This window comes from Nerophis lumbriciformis, linkage group LG25, assembly GCF_033978685.3.
Source record: "Nerophis lumbriciformis linkage group LG25, RoL_Nlum_v2.1, whole genome shotgun sequence".
NCBI classification, from domain to species: domain Eukaryota; kingdom Metazoa; phylum Chordata; class Actinopteri; order Syngnathiformes; family Syngnathidae; genus Nerophis; species Nerophis lumbriciformis.
Window position 1 is genome coordinate 1,764,840 of NC_084572.2, and position 22,910 is coordinate 1,787,749.

Consider the following 22,910-nt stretch of genomic DNA (forward strand, 5'->3'; position numbering starts at 1 on the left):
ATGCGGAACGGAAATTACGGAGCAGCAGAAAAGTGGAATGTATTATTTAAATCGGTGGGTTGGAAAACACGGACCGGAGTTTTTTTTTTTAACTGGATCTGGATCGGCATTTTCCCATGCCTTGCCGATACGCAATTTTTGGCAAATATCGGCAACCGATACGATCCAAATATCGGATCGGGACATCCCTAGTATATATATATATATACAGGTAAAAGCCAGTAAATTAGAATATTTTGAAAAACTTGATTTATTTCAGTAATTGCATTCAAAAGGTGTAACTTGTACATTATATTTATTCATTGCACACAAATGCAAACCAAACCAAAGCCATGTCATCTGCTGGTGTCGGTCCACTCTGTTTCCTGAGATCCAGGGTCAACGCAGCCGTCTACCAGCAAGTTTTAGAGCACTTCATGCTTCCTGCTGCTGACCTGCTCTATGGAGATGGAGATTTCAAGTTCCAACAGGACTTGGCGCCTGCACACAGCGCAAAATCTACCCGTGCCTGGTTTACGGACCATGGTATTTCTGTTCTAAATTGGCCCGCCAACTCCCCTGACCTTAGCCCCATAGAAAATCTGTGGGGTATTGTGAAAAGGAAGATGCAGAATGCCAGACCCAAAAACGCAGAAGAGTTGAAGGCCACTATCAGAGCAACCTGGGCTCTCATAACACCTGAGCAGTGCCAGAAACTCATCGACTCCATGCCACGCCGCATTAACGCAGTAATTGAGGCAAAAGGAGCTCCAACCAAGTATTGAGTATTGTACATGCTCATATTTTTCATTTTCATACTTTTCAGTTGGCCAACATTTCTAAAAATCCCTTTTTTGTATTAGCCTTAAGTAATATTCTAATTTTGTGACACACGGAATTTTGGATTTTCATTTGTTGCCACTTCAAATCATCAAAATTAAATGAAATAAACATTTGAATGCATCAGTCTGTGTGCAATGAATAAATATAATGTACAAGTTACACCTTTTGAATGCAATTACTGAAATAAATCAAGTTTTTCAAAATATTCTAATTTACTGGCTTTTACCTGTATATATATATATATATATATATATATATATATAAGAAATACTTGAGAATATATACACCCCCCGCCCCACCTCAACCCCCCTCCACCCATCTTCCGAATTCAGAGGTCTCAAGGTTGGCAAGTATGTAATGACGGCGTCATCGGTCACCTCTATGAGAAAGTCTCCTGTACGCAGCCCCGCCCTCCAGGCCACGCCCCCCTGGTCCACAGACTCCAGGTACTGCAGGGCAGGAAACGCCGGCGTGGGGGCGAACTCCTCGATGGGCGTCTCAGCTAACAACAGATCAAATATTACCATAATGACGATTTAAAAGTGTTTTGTCTACCTTTGGCTCCTCTGAGGACGAAGCCGAAGCCTTCGCTCTCTCTCTTCTGCAGCACGGCCATCTTCTCCTCGATCACGTAGTCGCTGTCACGCCACAACACAGCATCTTAGCGAAAGCGCTTCGGCGAATGCCCCCCGGATGTAGTGTGTGGCTTTCACCTGTAGGAGGTGTAGTTGTCGTAGGAGCCCACTGTGTAGTGCCTGAAGAGTCTCTTGGTGCGGTCCTCCCTCGTCTCTGAAAGACACGTGCACGCCGTCACGACATTGACACGCCACGTCTCCTCATAACAGGCGGCGTCTTTACCCAGTCTGGGGTCGTACTGTCTCATCTGGACTTCCTCAACACAGTCGGCGGGGAACCAGCCTGTTCTTCCTTTGACGTTTCCTTCCCAGAATCCTCCTTCCCCGATGGACAGGACTGTGGAACCACGACACATGGATAAGTCGGCGCCGGCTGCTCACGCGCGCTCGCAGAGTTAACATGGCGGCCTGGTCACCTTTCACCCTCTCGCCGCGGTGCAGCTGGATCTCTCCGGTCCCCTGGGGCACGTGGGAGCGCGTGGCGATGAAGGTGCGTCCCGGCACGGCGCTGTACAGCCTCTTCTTCCTTAACTGGGGGGTCAGGGGCGGGGAGGAAGGGGGGCTGGTTTCCACATGACCACCGGCGCCACTGGGACTGCAACGCACAGAATCAGAATCACTTTATTAATCCCCGAGGGGGAAATTTAGATTTTCAGCACAATCCCGTTCAAGATCAGACAAACATTACAGGGAGACAGAAAAAGGATCGCAACTTCCGGCGCTCCTTACCAAAAAAGGTGAGAAACAGGTAAACAGGGGGGGTAAAAAAATATTCAGTCAAAGGCTGGACTCCAGGGAGGGGGTCCAGACTGAGGCCAAGGAAGAAAAAAACCTCATAGCCATAGCACACATAAACAAGTTCCATCCATCCATCCATCTTCTTCCGCTTATCCGAGGTCGGGTCGCGGGGGCAGCAGCTTAAGCAGGGAAGCCCAGACTTCCCTCTCCCCAGCCACTTCGTCCAGCTCCTCCCGGGGGATCCCGAGGCGTTCCCAGGCCAGCCGGGAGAGATAGTCTTCCCAGCGTGTCCTGGGTCTTCCCCGTGGCCTCCTACCGGTCGGACGTGCCCGAAACACCTTCCTAGGGAGGCGTTCGGGTGGCATCCTGACCAGATGCCCGAACCACCTCATCTGGCTCCTCTCCATGTGGAGGAGCAGCGGCTTTACTTTGAGCTCCCCCCGAATGACAGAGCTTCTCACCCTATCTCTAAGGGAGAGCCCCGCCACTCGGTGGCGGAAACTCATTTCGGCCGCTTGTACCCGTGATCTTGTCCTTTCGGTCATGACCCAAAGCTCATGACCATAGGTGAGGATGGGAACGTAGATCGACCGGTAAATCGAGAGCTTTGCCTTCCGGCTCAGCTCCTTCTTCACCACAACGGATCGATACAGCGTCCGCATTACTGAAGACGCCGCACCGATCCGCCTGTCGATCTCACGATCCACTCTTCCCCCACTCGTGAACAAGACTCCGAGGTACTTGAACTCCTCCACTTGGGGCAAGATCTCCTCCCCAACCCGGAGATGGCACTCCACCCTTTTCCGGGAGAGAACCATGGACTCGGACTTGGAGGTGCTGATTCCCATCCCAGTCGCTTCACACTCGGCTGCGAACCGATCCAGTGAGAGCTGAAGATCTTGGCCGGAGGAAGCCATCAGGACCACATCATCTGCAAATAGCAGTGACCTAATCCTGCAGCCACCATACCAGATCCCCTCAACGCCCTGACTGCGCCTAGAAATTCTGTCCATAAAGGTTATGAACAGAATCGGTGACAAAGGGCAGCCTTGGCGGAGTCCAACCCTCACTGGAAACGTGTCCGACTTACTGCCGGCAATGCGGACCAAGCTCTGACACTGATTATACAGGGAGCGGACTGCCACAATAAGACAGTCCGTTACCCCATACTCTCTGAGCACTCCCCACAGGACTTCCCGGGGTACACGGTCGAATGCCTTCTCCAAGTCCACAAAGCACATGTAGACTGGTTGGGCAAACTCCCATGCACCCTCAAGGACCCTGCCGAGATTATAGAGCTGGTCCACAGTTCCACGACCAGGACGAAAACCACACTGTTCCTCCTGAATCCGAGGTTCGACTATCCGGCGTAGCCTCCTCTCCAGTACACCTGAATAGACTTTACCGGGAAGGCTGAGGAGTGTGATCCCACGATAGTTGGAACACACCCTCCGGTTCCCCTTCTTAAAGAGAGGAACCACCACCCCGGTCTGCCAATCCAGAGGTACCGCCCCCGATGTCCACGCGATGTTGCAGAGTCTTGTCAACCAAGACAGCCCCACAACATCCAGAGCCTTAAGGAACTCCGGGCGGATCTCATCCACCCCCGGGGCCTTGCCACCGAGGAGCTTTTTAACTACCTTGGCAACCTCAGCCCCAGAAATAGGAGAGCCCACCACAGATTCCCCAGGCCCTGCTTCCTTATAGGAAGACGTGCTGGTAGGATTGAGGAGGTCTTCGAAGTATTCCCTCCACCGATCCACAACATCCGCAGTCGAGGTCAGCAGAGCACCATCCCCACCATACACGGTGTTGACACTGCACTGCTTCCCCTTCCTGAGGCGGCGGATGGTGGTCCAGAATTGCTTCGAAGCCGTCCGAAAGTCTTTTTCCATGGCCTCCCCGAACTCCTCCCATGTCCGAGTTTTTGCCTCCGCGACCGCTGAAGCCGCACACCGCTTGGCCTGTCGGTACCTGTCTGCTGCCTCAGGAGTCCCATGAGCCAAAAGAACCCGATAGGACTCCTTCTTCAGCCTGACGGCATCCCTCACCGCCGGCGTCCACCACATAAACAAGTTACAAAACGGAAATGCTGATTATCGATCCTGCTAGACACCGACACCTATTTAATAATACCACCTCAACATTTGACAACCAAACAATTACACAAGGCAACTCGGTAAAGAATCTGGGTATTATCTTCCACCCAACTCTCTCCTTTGAGTCACACATTAAGATAGTTACTAAAACGGCCTTCTTTCATCTCTGTAAAATCGCAAAAATTTGTTCCATTTTGTCCACTAACGACGCTAAGATCATTATTCATGCGTTCGTTACGTCTCGTCTCGATTACTGTAACGTGTTATTTTCAGGTCTCCCTATGTCTAGCATTAAAAGACTACAGTTGGTACAAAATGCGGCTGCTAGACTTTTGACAAGAACAAGAAAGTTTGATCATATTACGCCTATACTGTATATACCTTTATATACATATATACCTATTAAAGATGCGCGGTTTGCGGGCACAACCGCGGAGTCCGCGGATTATCCGCGGATCGGGCGGATGAAATTTAAAAAAATTAGATTTTATCCGCGGGTCGGGTCGGGTCGGGTCGGGTCGGGTCGGGTCGGGTCGGGCGGTTGAAATTAAAAAAAATTAGATTTTAAATAGATTCAGGCGGGTGGCAGTTAAACCAATTGGGAAATATATATACATAGTTAAATGTTGTTACCCACATACGAAAAACGAGCAGGCACCTGCAGCATATGCCACAACAGAAGAAAAAAAAAAGAAAAGAGATGGACACTTTTACGGAGCGGAGAAGGGACGCCTCGCCGGGGTCCGGGACTGAGGCCCCTTCTCCCGAGAGGGCCCCACCGGGAGCCGTAGCTGAGGCGATCCGCGAGAAGGGCCCGACGCACGTCCAGGGTCACCACCGCGCCCACCGCACCGACACCCCGCCTCGTCCGCCTTCGCCGCGGCCGGCGTCACGCGCAGCAGGTAAGCAGCTTACCTGCCCGCCACCCCCGTGGCCGGGGGCTCGTAACAGGGGTCACTCCGCGCGCTCCGCCCGCGCAGCTTACCTGCCCGCCACCCCTGTTGCCGGGGGCGCGTAACAGGGGTCACTCCGCGCGCAGTGCGCTCACGAAAGGGGTGGGGCTCACCCTGGTTGATATAGACAGCAGGACGGTGGCCATGGAAGTCGGAACCCGCTAAGGAGTGTGTAACAACCCACCTGCCGAATCAACTAGCCCTGAAAATGGATGGCACTGGAGCGTCGGGCACATACCCGGCCGTCGCCGGCAGCGAGACGCGCTTGGAGGTGCGCTCAGCGCGGCTCCCATATGATTGCGCACTGGTGTGCGTCTGGGTCGTGACAGCGTGGCACGCGAATGTCTGTGCTGCATTGGATCAGTCTCCTTTCTTTAACAGGCAAAAGCTTTATAACCTCACTAATGCCTTGCATCGTCTATATTAGATATATAACAACGGGCGGGTGCGGGCGGGTGCGGTTCTGATCAAATGTTACATCGGTTGGATGGCGGATGGTTGACGACTTTCTGATGCGGTTGCGGATGAAATAATTGCCTATCCGCGCATCTCTAACGTGCGGTCACTAGAGCATGGAAAGAAAAAAATGTAAAAAGAAAATAAAAAAATTAAATTGTTATTTGTATCCAGTGATTATACTATAAAGTTATTTTCCATTTAACTTCACCAGTTTTAGATTATTTTTATTCAAAATCGCTGAATTTTCACATTTGCCGTTCAAATACTGAGAAGAGACGGTGCGGTGAACAGCAGCCAGTCGAGGCACGTCACTCAGTGCCTCAACATGGACGGACTCGGCTAACTGCTGGCCTGCTGTGCAGTGAGACCGTATTGCTATATGAACTATATTATACATTTCCATAGTTTAGTTAGCTGAGGTATATAATGTACAGTGTATTTTGTCAACAACTGTATGTGTGTAACGTATTTCTTGTGCTGAGCGATCATAAAACTGCTGCGAAGATGCACTGGCTGAGGCACGTGTAACCACGCCTCCTGGTGCTTAAGGCACCTTCGCGGCAGACTGCACCCACCGACGAGAGCGCCACACCAACCAAAGCCCACACCCAAACCCTCCACGTGCAAGACCAAATCCACCCAAAAAAAGTCACTTAACAAGAAGCCAAAAAGTGCAAAAACAACATTGCTCGCGCCGGAGGAGCCGTGAACGACTGCAAGGACACTACATTAGGTACACCTGCAGACTGCAGCACGGATTTCATATTTCATTCATTCACAACTCCTCCAACACGAACACCACTGTTTCCGCACTTATAAGTAAAGGTAAGACCATAATAACGTTTTTTTTTATTAAATGTGCTTTTTTGTGTGCTACAGTTTGTATGTGTAAAGTTAAAGTTAAGTTAAAGCAGGGGCGTCACTAGCTTTTAAGGACAAGGGGGGCTTTGCCCCCAGGAGATGCACAGGATGCGAGCGAATGTTACGCACGAGCACAAAACTTCACAAACGGCTAACAAAGACTTAGAAATTATTCATTGTTATTATTTTTTTTTTTAAATGCACGGGACGAAATGAAATGCTCCCCGGGACGATGGCTTTTAACCATATATTTTCTTTTTATGTATTTATTCATTTTACATTTTATATTAATTGTATTGGTTTTTCCTCCCTCTGAAAATCCTATTAAATGTTTAACAAGCCATCCTATAATAATACAACAGCTATTAATGTAACAATACAATAAAACAAATATATTTAATGATGTTTTTTTTCATTATTTTAACAATAGGCTTATGTATATTACTTTATATAGATTCTACAAGAAACACAAAACTTAAAAAATAAATGATTTACAGTTGCACACACAAGGTTTTGTGCAGCTTCACTCATTGTAAAGGAAGATAATGTGTTTCGTACACCTGCAGGACCGCAAGCAAGGTCGCAGAGAAAATGCGGGCTGGAATTTGAGTGATGTGGGCATTTTCTATATGAACAAGTGGAATGGATTGGATACCGACGCACGAAAGGGGCTCTCTACCTTACGCTATGAACTGGGGGGAAACTGAGTGAATAATAACAGGTTATATGATTATTTATTTAAACTCATATTTGGGCCACTTTATAATGAATATGTCGGCATTTATTTGTAAAAAAAACCAAAAAAAAACACCAAATTATTTAGGGGGGCTCAAGCCCCCCTAAAATAGGCCTAACAACGCCAATGAGTTAAAGTAGCAATGATTGTCTCACACACACTAGGTGTGGTGAAATATGTCCTCTGCATTTGACTCATCCCCTTGATCACCCCCTGGGATGTGAGGGGAGCAGTGGGCAGCAGCGGCGCCGCGCCCGGGAATAATTGTTGGTGATTTAACCCCAAATTCCAACCTTTGATGCTGAGTGCCAAGCAGGGAAGAATGCTGGTATGAGCTTTTAAACATAACCCGTTAACTGCTGCCAATCAAATGGTGAATAAGATACTCTTTAGGGTTCATCCATCCATCCATCCATCTTCTTCCGCTTATCCGAGGTCGGGTCGCGGGGGCAGCAGCCTAAGCAGGGAAGCCCAGACTTCCCTCTCCCCAGCCACTTCGTCCAGCTCTTCCTGTGGGACCCCGAGGCGTTCCCAGGCCAGCCGAGAGACATAGTCTTCCCAACGTGTCCTGGGTCTTCCCCGCGGCCTCCTACCGGTCGGACGTGCCCGTTCGGGTGGCATCCTGACCAGATGCCCGAACCACCTCATCTGGCTCCTCTCCATGTGGAGGAGCAGCGGCTTTACTTTGAGCTCCTCCCGGATGGCAGAGCTTCTCACCCTATCTCTAAGGGAGAGCCCCGCCACCCGGCGGAGGAAACTCATTTCGGCCGCTTGTACCCGTGATCTTGTCCTTTCGGTCATAACCCAAAGCTCATGACCATAGGTGAGGATGGGAACGTAGATCGACCGGTAAATTGAGAGCTTTGCCTTCCGGCTCAGCTCCTTCTTCACCACAACGGATCGATACAGCGTCCGCATTACTGAAGACGCCGCACCGATCCGCCTGTCGATCTCACGATCCACTCTTCCCTCACTCGTGAACAAGACTCCGAGGTACTTGAACTCCTCCACTTGGGGCAAGATCTCCTCCCCAACCCGAAGATGGCACTCCACCCTTTTCCGGGCGAGAACCATGGACTCGGACTTGGAGGTGCTGATTCTCATCCCAGTCGCTTCACACTCAGCTGTGAACCGATCCAGTGAGAGCTGAAGATCCTGGCCAGATGAAGCCATCAGGACCACATCATCTGCAAAAAGCAGAGACCTAATCCTGCAGCCACCAAACCAGATCCCCTCAACACCTTGACTGCGCCTAGAAATTCTGTCCATAAAAGTTATGAACAGAATCGGTGACAAAGGGCAGCCTTGGCGGAGTCCAACCCTCACTGGAAACGTGTCCGACTTACTACCGGCAATGCGGACCAAGCTCTGACACTGATCATACAGGGAGCGGACTGCCACAATCAGACAGTCCGATACCCCGTACTCTCTGAGCACTCCCCACAGGACTTCCCGAGGGACACGGTCGAATGCCTTCTCCAAGTCCACAAAACACATGTAGACTGGTTGGGCAAACTCCCATGCACCCTCAAGGACCCTGCGGAGAGTATAGAGCTTTAGGGTTCATATGTTTGTAAATCTGACTGTGATGAAGTCAGTGCCTCACCAGTCATGAACCTCACCGCACGTCACTGATGTGTATATATACCTATACTGGCTCACCTGCACTGGCTTCCTGTGCACTTAAGATGTGACGTTATGGTTTTACTACTTACGTATAAAATACTACACGGTCTCTAGCTCCAGCCTATCTTGCTGATTGTATTGTACCATATGTCCCGGCAAGAAATCTGCCTTCAAAGAACGCCGACTTATTAGTGATTCCCAGAGCCCCAAAAAAGTCTGCGGGCTATAGAGCGTTTTCTATTGGGGCTCCAGTACTATGGAATGCCCTCCCGGTAACAATTAGAGATGCTACCTCAGTAGAAGCATTTAAGTCCCATCTTAAAACTCATTTGTATACTCTAGCCCGGTGGTTCTTAACCTGGGTTCGATTGAACCCTAGGGGATCGGTGAGTCGGGCTCAGGGGTTCACCAGACTCATCATGTAAATAAAAACTTCTCCCTATTGACGTATTACGGATACGGCAACAGCAGAAGTCAGACTGATTTGCAGGTGTGTCAATTGTTGTGAGTTTGTGCACTGTGTTGGTTTTGTTGTTTGAACAAGGTGATGTTCATGCACGCTTCATTTTGTGCACAAGTAATATAACATGGTAACACTTTAGTATGAGGAACATATTCACCATTAATTAGTTGCTTATTAACATGCAAATTAGTAACATATTGGCTCTTAACTAGTCATTATTAAGTACTTATTAATACCTTATTCGGCATGGCCTTATTATAACCCTAACCCTCTAACCCTAACACTAACCAAATAACTCTAAATGAAGTCATTGTTAGGTTGATTGGCAACACTAAATTGGCCCTAGTGTGTGAATGTTGTCTGTCTATCTGTGTTGGCCCTGCGATGAGGTGGCGACTTGTCCAGAGTGTACCCGCCTTCCGCCCGATTGTAGCTGAGATAGGCTCCAGCGCCCCCCGCGACCCCAAAGGGAATAAGCGGTAGAAAATGGATGGATGAAGTCATTGTTACTTAGAATATGTTCCCCGAGTGTCCAAAAAACTCTAAATTAAGTATTTAATACTTAGAATATGTTCCCCATACTAAAGTGTTACCAAAAACATATAACTTTGTCTTGAATTTAAATTTAATTTAATTTAAATGTTATTTTTCACTAAAGAAGGGTTCGGTGAATGCGCATATGAAACCGGTGGGGTTCAGTACCTCCAACAAGGTTAAGAACCACTGCTCTAGCCTTTAAATAGACCCCCTTTTTAGACCAGTTGATCTGCCGTTTATTTTATTTTATGCCCCCCTCACCCTTGTGGAAGGGGGGGCACAGGTCCGGTGGCCATGGATGAAGTGCTGGCTGTCCAGAGTCGGGACCCGGGGTGGACCGCTCGCCTGTTGTTGCATTTGGTTGGGGACATCTCTGCGCTGCTGACCCGTCTCTGCTCGGGATGGATTCCTGCTGGCCCCACTATGGACTGGACTCTCACTATTATGTTAGATCCACTATGGACTGGACTCTCACTATTATGTTAGATCCACTATGGACTGGACTCTCACTATTATGTTAGATCCACTATGGATTGGACTCTCACTATTATGTTAGATCTACTATGGATTGGACTCTCACTATTATGTTAGATCCACTATGGACTGCACTCTCACTATTATGTTAGATCTACTATGGATTGGACTCTCACTATTATGTTAGATCCACTATGGATTGGACTCTCACTATTATGTTAGATCTACTATGGATTGGACTCTCACTATTATGTTAGATCCACTATGGACTGGACTCTCACTATTATGTTAGATCCACTATGGATTGGACTCTCACTATTATGTTAGATCTACTATGGATTGGACTCTCACTATTATGTTAGATCCACTATGGATTGGACTCTAACTATTATGTTAGATCCACTATGGATTGGACTCTCACTATTATGTTAGATCTACTATGGATTGGACTCTCACTATTATGTTAGATCCACTATGGACTGGACTCTCACTATTATGTTAGATCTACTATGGATTGGACTCTCACTATTATGTTAGATCCACTATGGATTGGACTCTCACTATTATGTTAGATCTACTATGGATTGGACTCTCACTATTATGTTAGATCCACTATGGACTGGACTCTCACTATTATGTTAGATCTACTATGGATTGGACTCTTACTATTATGTTAGATCTACTATGGATTGGACTCTCACTATTATGTTAGATCTTCTATGGATTGGACTCTCACTATTATGTTAGATCTACTATGGATTGGACTCTCACTATTATGTTAGATCCACTATGGATTGGACTCTCACTATTATGTTAGATCTACTATGGATTGGACTCTCACTATTATGTTAGATCCACTATGGACTGGACTTTCACTATTATGTTAGATCCACTATGGATTGGACTCTCACTATTATGTTAGATCTACTATGGATTGGACTCTCACTATTATGTTAGATCCACTATGGATTGGACTCTCACTATTATGTTAGATCCACTATGGATTGGACTCTCACTATTATGTTAGATCTACTATGGATTGGACTCTCACTATTATGTTAGATCCACTATGGACTGGACTCTCACTATTATGTTAGATCTACTATGGATTGGACTCTCACTATTATGTTAGATCTACTATGGATTGGACTCTCACTATTATGTTAGATCCACTATGGATTGGACTCCCACTATTATGTTAGATCTACTATGGATTGGACTCTCACTATTATGTTAGATCCACTATGGACTGGACTCTCACTATTATGTTAGATCTACTATGGATTGGACTCTTACTATTATGTTAGATCTACTATGGATTGGACTCTCACTATTATGTTAGATCTACTATGGATTGGACTCTCACTATTATTTTAGATCTACTATGGATTGGACTCTCACTATTATGTTAGATCCACTATGGATTGGACTCTCACTATTATGTTAGATCTACTATGGATTGGACTCTCACTATTATGTTAGATCCACTATGGATTGGACTCTCACTATTATGTTAGATCTACTATGGATTGGACTCTCACTATTATGTTAGATCCACTATGGACTGGACTCTCACTATTATGTTAGATCCACTATGGATTGGACTCTCACTATTATGTTAGATCTACTATGGATTGGACTCTCACTATTATGTTAGATCCACTATGGATTGGACTCTAACTATTATGTTAGATCCACTATGGATTGGACTCTCACTATTATGTTAGATCTACTATGGATTGGACTCTCACTATTATGTTAGATCCACTATGGACTGGACTCTCACTATTATGTTAGATCTACTATGGATTGGACTCTCACTATTATGTTAGATCCACTATGGATTGGACTCTCACTATTATGTTAGATCTACTATGGATTGGACTCTCACTATTATGTTAGATCCACTATGGACTGGACTCTCACTATTATGTTAGATCTACTATGGATTGGACTCTTACTATTATGTTAGATCTACTATGGATTGGACTCTCACTATTATGTTAGATCTTCTATGGATTGGACTCTCACTATTATGTTAGATCTACTATGGATTGGACTCTCACTATTATGTTAGATCCACTATGGATTGGACTCTCACTATTATGTTAGATCTACTATGGATTGGACTCTCACTATTATGTTAGATCCACTATGGACTGGACTTTCACTATTATGTTAGATCCACTATGGATTGGACTCTCACTATTATGTTAGATCTACTATGGATTGGACTCTCACTATTATGTTAGATCCACTATGGATTGGACTCTCACTATTATGTTAGATCCACTATGGATTGGACTCTCACTATTATGTTAGATCTACTATGGATTGGACTCTCACTATTATGTTAGATCCACTATGGACTGGACTCTCACTATTATGTTAGATCTACTATGGATTGGACTCTCACTATTATGTTAGATCTACTATGGATTGGACTCTCACTATTATGTTAGATCCACTATGGATTGGACTCCCACTATTATGTTAGATCTACTATGGATTGGACTCTCACTATTATGTTAGATCCACTATGGACTGGACTCTCACTATTATGTTAGATCTACTATGGATTGGACTCTTACTATTATGTTAGATCTACTATGGATTGGACTCTCACTATTATGTTAGATCTACTATGGATTGGACTCTCACTATTATTTTAGATCTACTATGGATTGGACTCTCACTATTATGTTAGATCCACTATGGATTGGACTCTCACTATTATGTTAGATCTACTATGGATTGGACTCTCACTATTATGTTAGATCCACTATGGACTGGACTCTTACTATTATGTTAGATCCACTATGGACTGGACTCTCACTATTATGTTAGATCCACTATGGACTGGACTCTCACTATTATGTTAGATCCACTATGGACTGGACTCTCACTATTATGTTAGATCCACTATGGACTGGACTCTCACTATTATGTTAGATCCACTATGGACTGGACTCTTACTATTATGTTAGATCCACTATGGACTGGACTCTTACTATTATGTTAGATCCACTATGGACTGGACTCTCACTATTATGTTAGATCCACTATGGACTGGACTCTCACTATTATGTTAGATCCACTATGGACTGGACTCTCACTATTATGTTAGATCCACTATGGACTGGACTCTCACTATTATGTTAGATCCACTATGGACTGGACTCTTACTATTATGTTAGATCCACTATGGACTGGACTCTTACTATTATGTTAGATCCACTATGGACTGGACTCTTACTATTATGTTAGATCCACTATGGACTGGACTCTCACTATTATGTTAGATCTACTATGGATTGGACTCTCACTATTATGTTAGATCTACTATGGATTGGACTCTTACTATTATGTTAGATCCACTATGGACTGGACTCTTACTATTATGTTAGATCCACTATGGACTGGACTCTCACTATTATGTTAGATCCACTATGGATTGGACTCTCACTATTATGTTAGATCTACTATGGATTGGACTCTCACTATTATGTTAGATCTACTATGGATTGGACTCTTACTATTATGTTAGATCCACTATGGACTGGACTCTTACTATTATGTTAGATCCACTATGGACTGGACTCCCACTATTATGTTAGATCCACTATGGACTGGACTCTCACTATTACCGGTATGTTAGATCCACTATGGACTGGACTCTCACTATTACCGGTATGTTAGATCCACTATGGACTGGACTCTCACTATTACCGGTATGTTAGATCCACTATGGACTGGACTCTCACTATTATGTTAGATCTACTATGGATTGGACTCTTACTATTATGTTAGATCCACTATGGACTGGACTCTCACTATTATGTTAGATCCACTATGGACTGGACTCTTACTATTATGTTAGATCCACTATGGACTGGACTCTTACTATTATGTTAGATCCACTATGGACTGGACTCTTACTATTATGTTAGATCCACTATGGACTGGACTCTCACTATTATGTTAGATCCACTATGGATTGGACTCTCACTATTATGTTAGATCTACTATGGATTGGACTCTCACTATTATGTTAGATCCACTATGGATTGGACTCTCACTATTATGTTAGATCTACTATGGATTGGACTCTCACTATTATGTTAGATCCACTATGGACTGGACTCTCACTATTATGTTAGATCCACTATGGATTGGACTCTCACTATTATGTTAGATCTACTATGGATTGGACTCTCACTATTATGTTAGATCCACTATGGATTGGACTCTAACTATTATGTTAGATCCACTATGGATTGGACTCTCACTATTATGTTAGATCTACTATGGATTGGACTCTCACTATTATGTTAGATCCACTATGGACTGGACTCTCACTATTATGTTAGATCTACTATGGATTGGACTCTCACTATTATGTTAGATCCACTATGGATTGGACTCTCACTATTATGTTAGATCTACTATGGATTGGACTCTCACTATTATGTTAGATCCACTATGGACTGGACTCTCACTATTATGTTAGATCTACTATGGATTGGACTCTTACTATTATGTTAGATCTACTATGGATTGGACTCTCACTATTATGTTAGATCTTCTATGGATTGGACTCTCACTATTATGTTAGATCTACTATGGATTGGACTCTCACTATTATGTTAGATCCACTATGGATTGGACTCTCACTATTATGTTAGATCTACTATGGATTGGACTCTCACTATTATGTTAGATCCACTATGGACTGGACTCTCACTATTATGTTAGATCCACTATGGATTGGACTCTCACTATTATGTTAGATCTACTATGGATTGGACTCTCACTATTATGTTAGATCCACTATGGATTGGACTCTCACTATTATGTTAGATCCACTATGGATTGGACTCTCACTATTATGTTAGATCTACTATGGATTGGACTCTCACTATTATGTTAGATCCACTATGGACTGGACTCTCACTATTATGTTAGATCTACTATGGATTGGACTCTCACTATTATGTTAGATCTACTATGGATTGGACTCTCACTATTATGTTAGATCCACTATGGATTGGACTCTCACTATTATGTTAGATCTACTATGGATTGGACTCTCACTATTATGTTAGATCCACTATGGACTGGACTCTCACTATTATGTTAGATCTACTATGGATTGGACTCTTACTATTATGTTAGATCTACTATGGATTGGACTCTCACTATTATGTTAGATCTACTATGGATTGGACTCTCACTATTATTTTAGATCTACTATGGATTGGACTCTCACTATTATGTTAGATCCACTATGGACTGGACTCTTACTATTATGTTAGATCCACTATGGACTGGACTCTCACTATTATGTTAGATCCACTATGGACTGGACTCTCACTATTATGTTAGATCCACTATGGACTGGACTCTCACTATTATGTTAGATCCACTATGGACTGGACTCTCACTATTATGTTAGATCCACTATGGACTGGACTCTTACTATTATGTTAGATCCACTATGGACTGGACTCTTACTATTATGTTAGATCCACTATGGACTGGACTCTCACTATTATGTTAGATCCACTATGGACTGGACTCTCACTATTATGTTAGATCCACTATGGACTGGACTCTCACTATTATGTTAGATCCACTATGGACTGGACTCTCACTATTATGTTAGATCCACTATGGACTGGACTCTTACTATTATGTTAGATCCACTATGGACTGGACTCTTACTATTATGTTAGATCCACTATGGACTGGACTCTTACTATTATGTTAGATCCACTATGGACTGGACTCTCACTATTATGTTAGATCTACTATGGATTGGACTCTCACTATTATGTTAGATCTACTATGGATTGGACTCTTACTATTATGTTAGATCCACTATGGACTGGACTCTTACTATTATGTTAGATCCACTATGGACTGGACTCTCACTATTATGTTAGATCCACTATGGATTGGACTCTCACTATTATGTTAGATCTACTATGGATTGGACTCTCACTATTATGTTAGATCTACTATGGATTGGACTCTTACTATTATGTTAGATCCACTATGGACTGGACTCTTACTATTATGTTAGATCCACTATGGACTGGACTCCCACTATTATGTTAGATCCACTATGGACTGGACTCTCACTATTACCGGTATGTTAGATCCACTATGGACTGGACTCTCACTATTACCGGTATGTTAGATCCACTATGGACTGGACTCTCACTATTACCGGTATGTTAGATCCACTATGGACTGGACTCTCACTATTATGTTAGATCTACTATGGATTGGACTCTTACTATTATGTTAGATCCACTATGGACTGGACTCTCACTATTATGTTAGATCCACTATGGACTGGACTCTTACTATTATGTTAGATCCACTATGGACTGGACTCTTACTATTATGTTAGATCCCCTATGGACTGGACTCTTACTATTATGTTAGATCCACTATGGACTGGACTCTCACTATTATGTTAGATCCACTATGGACTGGACTCTCACTATTATGTTAGATCCACTATGGACTGGACTCTCACTATTATGTTAGATCCACTATGGACTGGACTCTTACTATTATGTTAGATCCACTATGGACTGGACTCTCACTATTATGTTAGATCCACTATGGACTGGACTCTCACTATTATGTTAGATCCACTATGGACTGGACTCTCACTATTACCGGTATGTTAGATCCACTATGGACTGGACTCTTACTATTATGTTAGATCCACTATGGACTGGACTCTTACTATTACCGGTATGTTAGATCCACTATGGACTGGACTCTCACTATTACCGGTATGTTAGATCCACTATGGACTGGACTCTCACTATTACCGGTATGTTAGATCCACTATGGACTGGACTCTCACTATTATGTTAGATCTACTATGGATTGGACTCTTACTATTATGTTAGATCCACTATGGACTGGACTCTCACTATTATGTTAGATCCACTATGGACTGGACTCTTACTATTATGTTAGATCCACTATGGACTGGACTCTTACTATTATGTTAGATCCCCTATGGACTGGACTCTTACTATTATGTTAGATCCACTATGGACTGGACTCTCACTATTATGTTAGATCCACTATGGACTGGACTCTCACTATTATGTTAGATCCACTATGGACTGGACTCTCACTATTATGTTAGATCCACTATGGACTGGACTCTTACTATTATGTTAGATCCACTATGGACTGGACTCTCACTATTATGTTAGATCCACTATGGACTGGACTCTCACTATTATGTTAGATCCACTATGGACTGGACTCTCACTATTACCGGTATGTTAGATCCACTATGGACTGGACTCTTACTATTATGTTAGATCCACTATGGACTGGACTCTTACTATTATGTTAGATCCACTATGGACTGGACTCTCACTATTATGTTAGATCTACTATGGATTGGACTCTTACTATTATGTTAGATCCTCTATGGACTGGACTCTTACTATTATGTTAGATCCACTATGGACTGGACTCTCACTATTATGTTAGATCCACTATGGACTGGACTCTCACTATTATGTTAGATCCACTATGGACTGGACTCTTACTATTATGTTAGATCCACTATGGACTGGACTCTTACTATTATGTTAGATCCACTATGGACTGGACTCTTACTATTATGTTAGATCCACTATGGACTGGACTCTCACTATTATGTTAGATCCACTATGGACTGGACTCTTACTATTATGTTAGATCCACTATGGACTGGACTCTCACTATTATGTTAGATCAACTATGGATTGGACTCTTACTATTATGTTAGATCCACTATGGACTGGACTCTTACTATTATGTTAGATCCACTATGGACTGGACTCTTACTATTATGTTAGATCCACTATGGACTGGACTCTTACTATTATGTTAGATCCACTATGGACTGGACTCTTACTATTATGTTAGATCCACTATGGACTGGACTCTTACTATTATGTTAGATCCACTATGGACTGGACTTTCACAATATTATGCTAGACCGGGAAAATCGGGAATTTCTTCAGTTAAAAAAACAACTTGGGTTTTTTGTCCTGATTAAGAGGAATGATTTGACGGTGGAACGGTCGAAGTGGGTTGAAAAATGTGGAAGGAGTAGTCGACAGAAAAAAGGGTTTGAAAAAAACGGGAATTCTGAGAATTCCTTAAAAAATATTTAACTTGATAAAATTATAGTTTGAATGTGCAGGGGGAGTAGAATATGTTGAAGGTGGAATGGTTTAAATCGGTTGAAAAATGTGGAAATGGTGGAAGTTTGAAAAATGGCCAAAATGTGGACGGTAGAGCGCCAAAATTTGGAGAAGAATAAGAAGTTGAACTAGACTAGATGAGGCAATTCCTGAAGGAATTGCGTGTGAATGCTCCAATGCTGAAGTTGAACTTCAAAATGACTAATTGTTGAAGTAGAGCACACAATTCCTGAACAGGCTGAATATTTTGAAGTTGGAACGGTTTGAATCGGATACAAAATGTGGGAGTTGGGGAACTTTGAAAAATGTCCCAATGGGAATTTCATAGAAAACGGGAATTTCGGGAAAAGGCTAAATATTTTGAACGTTAAGAATGAGTCGAAATGGTTGGTGTTGAAATGTTCTCAATCGGTCAAGAAATGTTGAAGCAATGACATTTTTAATTGAAAAATGGTATTAAGGGATTCCAGGAATTTAGGGAAAATCGGGAATTTCTCCAGTTCAAAAAAACAACTTCGTTTTTTTTGTCCTGATTAAGAGGAATGATTTGACGGTGGGACCGTTGAAGTGGGTTGAAAAATGTGGAAGGAGTAGTCGACAGAAAATAAGGGTGTAAAACAGGAATTCTGGGAATTCCTGGAATTTTTTTTAACTTGTAAAATTGATCGTTTGAATGTGCAGGATGAGTGGAATATGTTGAAGGTGGAATGGTTCGAATCGGTTGATTTTCATTCTCCAGTCAAGTCAGTAAATGAAATCGCAATTTGCATTAAAAAAAACGGATCGCATCTGAAAGAGCCGCTCAAAAGACTCGACTCGTTCACGTACGTCACGTCTCGAGAAGACGCTGTCAGGGTCCGAAAATGAAAAAACGCTAACGTTGGATGTTTGGAACCGCCCACTTTTTTTTACCTGGGGAAGTTGTAGGCCGGGCGAGAGGGGGGGGGGGATTAATCTGTTACCACTTGACGTCCATTGCATCCGGTCTCCCCTAGAGGGGGGAGGGGTCATCCACATCTGCGGTCCTCTCCAAGGTTTCTCATAGTCATTCATATTGACATCCCACTGGGTTGGGATTTTTTCTTTGCCCTTATGTGGGCTCTGAGCCGAGGATGTCGTTGTGGCTTGTGCAGCCCTTTGAGACACTTGTGATTTACGGCTATATAAATAAACATTGATTGATTGTAAGGCTGAAACGACGCGTCGACGTAGTCGACGTCATCGGTTACGTAAATACGTCGACGCCGTTTTTGTGCGTCGGCGCGTCGCATATTTACGTCACACTACTGTCATGGCGGAGCGCAAAGCAGACGATGCGAGCGAGGGGAAAAAAGCACGCCAAAAGTCGTCAAAAGTGTGGGAGTATTTCAATTGTATGCACACTGTGTCGAGCGGAAATGGCCTATCATAGCAGCACAACGGCTATGAACGAACATTTGAAAAGAAAACCCCCGACAGCGTTCTTGCCATCACCATCAACAAGTCAATCGTCCGCGTGCGTATACGTTGTCATTATTACACAAAAACATGAATGTGTCATTTGTATCTGCGTTGTAAATTCATAAACTAAAGCACCGTTTCGCTCTGAGAGGCGCGTTTGGCGTGCCTGTTCAGTGTTTACAAAGACGCGCTCCTCTTTAACGCTGTGGAGAGGCGGCGGCGGCCAGCGAGCGGCGAGGCGGGGCGCGCCGGGAGCGACGCCGCAATCGTGCCCAGGTGCGCGATCCGCGCAGTTGGAAGAGAAAAGACTTTGTGTAAAATTAAAAGATTGTAAACCTGGCAAAGCCGTCTGGCGTTCAGTCTGTCGGTCCTGAAAGAACCCCACGGCACAAGACGTGTCACAAACGCTAACGTTAATTAGTTGTGCAAATACCTTTTACAACATTAACAGTTACATATACTATGTACAAACCAACAATTAACTTTCACTTTAATCATACTATCATTGTTGTGTTATTAAGCAAAATAAGCAATACTTTTACTTTTGTTGAAATGTTTACACTGTACACTTTTTTTGTATTGGATGTTTAGCTTTATTTTTGCACATTTTAGCAAATAAGCAATACTTTTACTTTTGTTGAAATGTTTACACTTGTTACAGAATATTTCCGTTTTGCACTTTTTTGTATTGGATGTTTATCTTTATTTTTGCACATTTTAAAGCAAAATAAGCAATGCTTTTACTTTTGAAATGCTTATACTATTCCAGAATATTAAGATTTGCACTGGATGTTTACTTTTATATTTGCACATTAAAAAGCAAATAAGCTACTTTTAATTTTGTTAAATGTTAAAAGTTTTAAATGTTTACATTGTTACAGAATATTTTGTCATGTTGTTGTCAATGTTGACTGAGTGGCCATACTTTTTTTTTTGTAAATAAAAGCCATGCCTTTTGAAAAAACTGGCCTACATTTATTTTTTCCTCTTCATTTTAAATTAAAAAAAAAAATCGGTAAAAGGAAAAATAATCTATAGATTAATCGAAAAAAATAATCTATAGATTAACCGATTAATCGAAAAAATAATCTATAGATTAATCGATAGAAAAATAATCGTTAGCTGCAGCCCTAATTGATTGATGATTGATTGATACATAGAATCAACAAAACTTGCAACAGAGGGGAGGGAGCAGAGCTACGGAGGCCGGCTGCTGCTGTATAAGTGCTACTCAGCCGTCCATCACCCCTAAGGGGGATCAAGCGTACACAGTGTTAGCCCACTAACTAAAAGTAGCGGGACCCCAAGTGCGCTCACCTGAGCCTGCGAGTGTGTCGTCGTAGGGAGTGTGTGTGCGTGTCGTGGTGTGTTTCCAGGCTTTGCAAAGAGGGGCCGGGGGAGGAGGCGGGGCTTTCCAGCGCGTTGTCACTGGCTGAGCGAATCAAAGAGCGCGGCGAGGAGAGACCGTTTCCGGCCGGCAACCTGATGGTTCCCATGCGGCGGCGTTTGGTGTAGGATGGCGTTTCTCTGAAGGGAACTGCTTGGACACACACACACACACACACACACAAACACGCACGGTATCAGCACATGCTGTCGGTCAAGCTGTCGGTGGTGTGACGCATGTGACTCACCAACGTCGGAGGTTTTGTGAATCTTGATGATTTCGGCCAAATCAAAGTTGCCAGCAATGATGGCCACCTGTACGCACACACACACACACATATAAACACACAAAGACAACACGGTCCATTCCAATGACAGTTGTCTTTTCGAGACTGAATGAGGTTGTTCCTCTGTGCTCGGACCTGAAAGGCAGTCTGGTTGTTGTAGTTCTTGATGTCCTTGTTGGCTCCTCTGAAGAGCAGCACTCTGGCACAGCTGTCCTGTTAGAGTAGCGACAGACGGGTGAGGTTAGGAATGGAATCACAACAATAAAGCAGGGGTCGGCAACCCAAAATGTTGAATGTGGCTAATTGGCTATATTAGCCTACTATCAAAATGACAGTGTCTCGCAGGCTGACGCAAATCTTTGTTGACAGAAATGTTGAAATGTAATATTTATTCTACACATTTTTGTCATGTCTCCGGTACCAGCTCCACGACGCCAAGCTCCGGTACCAGCTCCACGACGCCAAGCTCCGGTACCAGCTCCACGACGCCAAGCTCCGGTACCAGCTCAACAAGTCCAAGACCAAGACTCGCCATGCCAAGACCAAGACTCGCCATGCCAAGACCAAGACTCGCCATGCCAAGACCAAGACTCGCCATGCCAAGACCAAGACTCGCCATGCCAAGACCAAGACTCACCATGCCAAGACAAAGACTCGCCATGCCAAGACAAAGACTCGCCATGCCAAGACCAAGACTCGCCATGCCAAGACCAAGACTCGCCATGCCAAGACCAAGACTCGCCATGCCAAGACCAAGACTCGCCATGCCAAGACCAAGACTCGCCATGCCAAGACAAAGACTCGCCATGCCAAGACCAAGACTCGCCATGCCAAGACCAAGACTCGCCATGCCAAGATCAAGACCCGCCATGCCAAGACCCACACCAAGACCAACACCCACGCCAAGACCAAGACCTATACCAAGACCCACGCCGAGCTTCGCCGCCTGACGCGCCACGCCGAGCTTCGCCGCCTGACGCGCCACGCCAAGCCACGCCTGCCACGATGACGACGCGCCTGCCTCCTCGTCGGCCACGGATATGGCCGCTACCTGGTCGCCCACCACGCCAAGTGCGCCCACCTCCCAGTCGGCCACGAATGTGGCCATTCCCTGGGCGCCCGCCTCGCCTGCTGCAGCGGCGTTCCACTCGCCGCCGCCA

General features: G+C 44.2%; 1 protein-coding gene across 1 annotated transcript in view; it reads right to left on the reverse strand.

Moving 5' to 3' along the window:
• shank3b (SH3 and multiple ankyrin repeat domains 3b) overlaps positions 1–22,910 on the reverse strand; it is a 79,861-nt gene that overhangs the window by 34,175 nt on the left and 22,776 nt on the right. Inside the window, exons 11-18 of the mRNA XM_061983550.2 lie at positions 21,886–21,963; positions 21,712–21,778; positions 21,395–21,614; positions 1,874–2,052; positions 1,681–1,794; positions 1,536–1,611; positions 1,378–1,460; positions 1,200–1,324 (exon numbers count right to left, since the gene is read on the reverse strand). Of these exons, the coding sequence (XP_061839534.1) occupies positions 1,200–1,324; positions 1,378–1,460; positions 1,536–1,611; positions 1,681–1,794; positions 1,874–2,052; positions 21,395–21,614; positions 21,712–21,778; positions 21,886–21,963 (942 nt within the window). The remainder of the gene's footprint in view (positions 1–1,199; positions 1,325–1,377; positions 1,461–1,535; positions 1,612–1,680; positions 1,795–1,873; positions 2,053–21,394; positions 21,615–21,711; positions 21,779–21,885; positions 21,964–22,910) is intronic.